The 7,463-nt window shown below is 37.0% G+C and overlaps 1 protein-coding gene across 1 annotated transcript in view; it reads right to left on the bottom strand.

Annotated features, from left to right (window-relative positions):
* Positions 1-4,892: 4,892 nt before the first annotated feature.
* The window catches only part of PELI1 (pellino E3 ubiquitin protein ligase 1), a 56,805-nt gene continuing 54,234 nt past the window's right edge, over positions 4,893-7,463 (bottom strand). Inside the window, exon 7 of the mRNA XM_082746691.1 lies at positions 4,893-7,320. Coding sequence (XP_082602817.1) covers positions 6,754-7,320 — 567 coding nt within the window. The 3' untranslated portion in view covers positions 4,893-6,753. The remainder of the gene's footprint in view (positions 7,321-7,463) is intronic.

Here is a 7,463-nt window from a genome sequence, read left to right as displayed (position 1 = left end):
CAGAGTTCTAACAGTTTCCTACAATTAACCAAGAAATAGTTTTTGAGCATCTACCTTGTGCGAGGCACCAAGATAGATCATCAACTGGGTTAAGAATTCCTTCAGTGTATAATCTCATTAAAGTGGGGAAGGAGCAGATAGGACATCAGAAGCACAGGCAACAAAAGCAAAAATAAACAAGTGGTACAATATAAACTAAAACCCTTTTGAACAGCACAGCAAACAATAGAATTTTGAAAAGGCAACCTGTGGAATGGGAGAATTTATTTGCAAACTGTATCTGATAAGAAACTCATACGATTCAATAGTTTTTAAAAAACAACTAAAGTTGATTAAAAAATGGGCTAAGGACTTGAATAGCTATTTCTTTTAAGAAGATATACAAATGGCCAATAAGTATATGAAAATGCTCAATGTCACTAATCATCAAGGAAATGAAAATCAAAACCACAGGGAGATGTCATTTCATATCTATCAGGTTGGGTCTTTTTTAAAGACATTTTCTTTATTCACTTGAGAGAGACAGAGCAAGCAAGAGCACAGCTAGGGGTGAGAGGGAGAAGAAGACTCCCTGCTAGGCAGGAAGCCCAACACAGGGCTGGATCTCAGGACCCTGGGATCATGACCTGAGCTGAAGGCAGACATTTAACTGACTGCGCCACCCAGGTGCCCCAGACAGGTTGGCTATTAAAAAAAAAAAAAAAAAAAAGACAACAAAGCATTGGCAAGGTTGTAGAGAAATTGGAATTCTTGCACACTGTTGGTGGAAATGCAAAATGGTGCAGCCACTATGGCACACACAAACACACACGTGTGCGTGCACACACACACACACACACACAACCCTCAAGAAGTTAAAAATATAACTACCATTTGATCCAGCAATCCCGTTTCTGGGTATTACCCAAGAGAATTGAAATCAGGTTCCAGAGGAGATACTAGCCCTCCTGTGTTCACCATGGCACTATTCACAAGAGCCAACGTATGGAAACAACCTAAAAGTCCAACAGGTGAACAGATAAAGAAAATATGGTATATACATACTCTGGAATGCAATTCAGCCTTAAAAAAGAAATTTTACAATATGCAATATGGACAATACCTTAAGGACATTGTGTTAAGTGAAATAAGCCAGTCACAGAAAGACAATCCTACATGAATCTACCTATATGAAGGAATGGCACTATTTCCCGGATGTGAATTTCTCTGGTTATAGGATTAGAAATGATCATGAGTTTCTTCATCAGTGAGTTTGCTGTTACTTTCTAAGCAGCTGCCCAGATCTTATAACTGATCGTGTTGCCCTTACTGAATAACCCACTAAACACCTTTGTGCTAGACTGATTTGTGATTCTCATCTAACAAGTTTATAGGTCTTTATTAAATCCATTCATGTACTCATGCCACTTCTGGTTCTATCTTACTTCGTTCTAATTTCAAACCCTTTTTTTCTTTTTATTGTTGTTCATTTAAAAATTTTTGTTATTGATGTTTTAATCTTCCTAATTATAATTTTGGTTAGCTACCATAAATCATTTTAAAAACAGTGAAAGAAATAGACTTCAAATCCCACTCAATAAAAAAGGGCTAAGGAACAAACATGGTGGCTGTGTACACAGGAATGGAGCAAGAATTTCTTTTTTTAAAGATTTTATTTATTCATTTGACAGACAGAGATCACAAGTAGGCAGAGAGGCAGGCAGAGAGAGAGGAAGGGAAGCAGGCTTTCTCTCTCTGAGCAGAGAGCCTGATGCGAGCAGAGAGCCCGATGCAGGGCTTGATCCATGGACCCTGAGATCATTACCTGAGCTGAGGGCAGAGGCTTTAACCCACTGAGCCACCCAGGCGCCCTGGAGTAAGAATTTCAAGGTTCAAATTCCAACTTCTGTAGACATGGGCCATGTGAACCTTAGGCAAGATACTAGAATACAATGTACCTGGTTTTTGTCATGACATGGAGACAAGAATTCCTGTGTCACAGAGCTCTTTTCAACTTTAAATAATATACGTAAAATTGTGCATTTAGAACAGTGCTTGACACTTAACAAATAGTCATATGTTAGTTGTGAGGAATTTATTTTATGCTGTGGTTGAACTTTAACACACGTAGCTGAGTTTACAATCTAATGTCAACCTAAATAGACCAGTATTTCCACCATATCATCTAACAGAATGTTTGGACATGATGCTTTACAAGTCACTAGGGAAACTCTGATACTCTGATCTCATTTCCTCTGTTTTCTGCTGACAATATTATCAAATACAGGCATACTTCTTTAAGGGAAGCTGAATATTGAAATCTGGATTTATAGGTTCAAGATTTATTTTATGTAAACATCTGAATATTTGACATTTTTAAAAACAAAACACAACTTATACTTTGCCAGAAAGAATTTGAAGTAGCAAAATATTAAGATTCAAAGGACTTTTTTTTGTTTCTGTTTTTTTAAAGGCAAGAGCAACAGAAAAAAGATGTACATGAAAAGGGAGAAAAACTGTATTAGAACACATTGGTTAAAGGAAGTTACTATAGTTGAAAACAGAACTGCATTTCCTCAGAGGGCAGCCAAAGCAAAGAGACAAACATGAGAGGTCCCAACTCTATCTAATGACAGGAAGTTTGCCATTAATCAGGAGAAACACTTGTTTCTAAGCTAACAGAGCATGTATGGAGAACTTTGTTCATGATGGTTAAGAACTTCGACAGCAGGGACGCCTGGGTGGGCTCAATGGGTTAAGCCTCTGCCTTCTGTTCACGTCCTGATCTCAGGGTCTTGGTGTTGAGTCCCGCACGGGGCTCTCTCTGCTCAGCAGGGAGGTTGCTTCCACCACCTCCTCCGCACCCCCCCCCCACCTCTCTGCTTACTTGTGATCTCTGTCAAATAAATAAAATCTTAAAAAAAAATTTTTTTTTGAGAACAGCTTAAAAAAAGTGGAGCCAGCTTACCTTTGGCAAGTACCTTGTCTAACAGAGAAGTCTCAGTCTAATGTCCAGGGCTCTGTTCCTGGTTCTTAAGTAGTGAGCCCTCCTCCCCAACACCATCTCTTCTCATAATCTCCACTTTATTTAAATGGTAATTCTATTCTTCCAGTTGGTGAGGCCAAGTCATTCTGGACTCCTCTCCTTTTACACCCTATGTCGGATCTGCCAGCAAATATTGTCAGCTCTGCCTTCAAATATATTCAGATTCTGGTCACTTTTCAAACCGGCTCCACCGCCACCACTTTGTCCCATGCCGCCATCATTTCCTTCCAGGGTTGCTGCATTGGTCTAACTGGTCTCCCCCTGGTCACTTCAGTCTATCTGTATCTATAAAAAACGTATATTATTTAAATTCCTCCTATAGCTCCCAACTCTCTCAGAATAAAAACCAGCCTCAGGAGGCACTCCATGATCTAGTTTCATCCCTTTTCCTCTTTGGCCTTACCAATTACTCCTCCCTCTCATACTATATAGCTACACTGCCGTTTTGCCATTATGGAAATATTCCAAGCACACTTTTACTTCAAGACTCTTGCAATTCTATTCCCTCTGTCTAAATGCTCTTCCCCTAAGTGTGGCTTTCCCTTGCTCTCCTCTTTAACATTGCAAACATTGCACACACATTGCTTTATTTGATCTTCAGCACTATTCACTATCTATCCTGCTGTGTCTTTTATTTTTCTTATTCACTTTTATCTTCCCCACTAAAATATAAGCCCCATGAAGGCAGGTATTTTTTTCCTGTTAAATCACCCAGTGTGGCTTGGTGTGTAGCAGATATTCAAATATCTGTTGCAAGAATGTGTAGATAAAATTTGAGGGCATGGTCTTAAAGTATACTTATTTCTGAAAGTGGGAGTGGGTGACAGAACAATATAGTTTCCTAAGCAGTATTTTGGTAATCTGATTTGCTACAGGGTTAATGCTCGGAACACAAATTATGAAAGAATGGATCATAGATCTCTTAGCTAGTGGTCTCTAAAGTGGAATAGAACAGTTAGATAACCCGTCAGGATGAGGGCCCAAGTGTTTAAATTTATATGAAAAATATAATCCTAAAGAATAATGGATGGACTTTCACTGGTGCCCTCACTCAGTCTATGTGTCAGAAGATCATGCATCACCCATGGTTCTTGAGGTATCCTGAGAGAAAAGTAAAGTAGGAATACTATGTTAGATGTAATTATATATTTATTTACATTATTATATATTCCTATCCTATTTTAAATGTTCCAGAATATTTTTAAAATGGTAGAAGTAAGCAATTATAGCTTCCAGAAGATAGCCTGGTAAAAGACTCCTCCTTTGGGTTATTTAGCCTATCTCACATCAAGACCCTAATATTTTAGATGATGGGAACTTCCCTATATAAATTAAGGAACGTTTAGATGGTAAGATCACTTTGATAAAAGAGTTAAGCCATAAAGTCAAGTACATTTGGGAGATCTAAATATGACTTCTTCTCCTTGGCCAGGATACGGAAGTGTTCCATTAGGCATCAGCAAAATGACAGAACAAATATTCAAAATGCTTGAACAGAAATACACCTAATGATTTAAATTACTGGAGTTTTCAAAACTTGAATTTGGTAGAAAATGAACCTGGCTTTTCATAGTCAGTGAAGCATTGTTTCAACAGTCTAGTATCACACTCTTGCAGAAAGCCAACTCCGTAGCAGGACTTAACTAAAGCTTCAATTATTCAACCACTAAACAAAGTTCTTTTATTAATAAGTAAGAGATGCTTTCCCAAAAGAACCAGAGATTTGAAGTGTTACATTAAATGCAAATTCTTTATCTATTTCAAGTGAATATTTTTGAAGTCAGGGGTAGATTTGTCCACAAGTTTTCATTTCTGGTTTCCCATTCTCAGTTATGCAAAAACGAACTCACAGAGACAAATTCAAGTATCTATTTTGAAAAGTATTTACTTAGTTTGAATAAATTAATTGCAAATAAAAATTAGCTACAATATATAGCCTGAATAGAAATGACTAGAACAAATACAACACAGGGCTTGATTTCCTTGCATTAGTCACAAAGCATGTGACTAGAAAACTTCAAAATCAATTATATTTCTTTGAAAAGGGGGTAACAGCAGTTACGGATACATCACAACTAGTAAACTTATAATACAAGTTTCCTGACATGCATTTCCTGAGTGAACCCAAATGATCATTTTTTAAAAACAAGGAAATTTTGACAAGTTGAATTAAAGTAAAATAGTTCATGGCTTCTAAGCAACAGGGTTTTTTTTTTTTTTTTTTTTAAACCAAAAGAAAATTCAGAACAGCATAGTAATAGTTATGATAAATTAAAGCTATACTACCACATACGAAAATTTGCTAGAGTCAATTATTACACAACTTTTGAACTAAAGGAAAAACAAATCAAAAGATTAAAAAAAAAAAAGATTCTGTCTACTCTAAAAGTGTACTGATTTCTACAAGTGTCACAAAGGGTTTGATGTAGTGCAACTGTCTATACTTCTCTTGTGGTGTATTAAAGAAAGGGGAGGGGAGGGAGTGAAGAAACGTTTCCTTGCTTCTTTAAGCAAAGAACTTATTGGAATTAGAGAATAAACATACCATGCAAGTATGTTCCTCTACTCGGCTGTCACTGGTGCTCATCTGCCAACCAAACATTTCCTTGAGTCACACGTGGCAACTCTCCTTAGGATTTAAAGCCCACAAAGTTAAGGCTGGTCTGCTAGGTTAAAAAAAAAAAGAGGGGGCACTATTGTCATTGAACCCTTTATCTCTCTCTACATTTCTTAATGCCTGGATAAGATCACACACAGAATAATCAACTTATTTATTTTTCTAAAAGCAAATCAAGACACTCTCCTCCTTGTTAATTTATGCATTTTCTCATGAAAAAAATTTTTTTTTCTAGAAACAGTGAACAGATGAACCACAGTTTATATCTAAAAAATAAACTTGCCAAATGTTGCTGGTACTAAAAACAGATTAGTTATCATGGGAGAAAAATAGATAATCTAGATTAAATTGCATATTCAAAGGAGCATATAAAATGTTTCTTAGCATTTTTTGTTATATACTACACTTGAGAGAAACATTAAGAAAAAAACCTTCCTGATTATATTCAATGTGGTTAAAAACAAACAGCTCTTACACAATAATAATTAATATGAATTTGGTTTTACAAAGTATTTTAATTTACCAAATTCCATATTTAGAAGGGGGTAGGGAGAGAGGCTCTCTTGTCCTTCTTTCTAAGCTTAGAAATCCTTGAGCTGTGCTCACTAAACTACCATTCACACCAAGAGTGTGACACCATCGTTACCATGCTACTCTATCAAGAACATTCTAAGATGTTTTCTATAATAAAGATAAATAGAAAAAAGTTAATATACATGTTGCTGTATTTTACAATGTTTGCAACAAACTGTAAACTAACATAGTTTGAACCAACAGTACCCTCAGTTATATGAAACAATTTTTCAACACTGAGGATGGGTGATTCAAAAACACTAAAAGGAAGGCAACAAATTAGACTGTGTCTTTTCATCCTCAAAATATATTTCCAAAACTCAGAATTCAGAAGTCTGGTACTTTCAGAAATTCTTTTCCTTGAGTTTCCCAGATTTTTTGATCAGAAATTGTTACTTTTTATTATAAATGTTTAAAAAAATTCTTCATCTTAATGCAAATGACCAGAGCAGAGAAACTGTGACATGGACAACAGGTTGGAAAACCCAACTTACTTAGCTTATAAATTTATAATGTAGTCCTGGAGGACAACTGTCTGTTAGTCTAGAGGTCCTTGGAAAATAAGTCTGATGTAGCCTTGTTCACCAGCCAACTGATGTGCACAAAAGGGGCAGGCTGCATGAAAAGTATGAGTACCATGAGGAAGCGGGATCTGGGACCAATAAGCAGTTGTCTTTTCTGAACACACATGCCCACATGGGCTGAATGCATGGGTTGGAGGGCCGGCGTCCACATAAAATCCAGCTTCACATCCAAGCCACAGAGGGACATAGGGACCAACAGACCTACACATGGGACATTCACGATCTTTTCCATCACGTTCTTCTTTGTTTCCCCAGTTATGATAGCCATGCACATGGCCGCAGTTTAGATACACCCATGGTTGTTTTTCATCGACAACATCTTTCCTCTTCATACTAGGAAATGCTAGTGTGTTGAACCCTACGGGGCATTGAGGTCGTGCTGCATTGATTTCCTGTCTTAAAGCTTCTAAATGCTTCACTGTAGGAGTGTGGGAAAGGCCTTCTGCAGTACGCCACAGCAACGTTGCACCGCAGAGGTCAATTAATGAGCCATCTTGTAACTGATTGGTTTCAATTTCCACCTAGAGAAAACAAGAATCAAAAAATACATTCACCACTATGTTTTCAATTTTTACATAAGAGTTTTGGTCTTATATGCTCCTTACTCAAGAACTGAGATTTCCTATGATTATTACTAAATATAAGAAGCTCTACTGGCAGTCAT

Source organism: Mustela nivalis (assembly GCF_964662115.1).
Source record: "Mustela nivalis genome assembly, chromosome: 8".
NCBI lineage: Eukaryota > Metazoa > Chordata > Mammalia > Carnivora > Mustelidae > Mustela > Mustela nivalis.
This window is presented reverse-complemented; position numbering and strand designations above follow the sequence as displayed.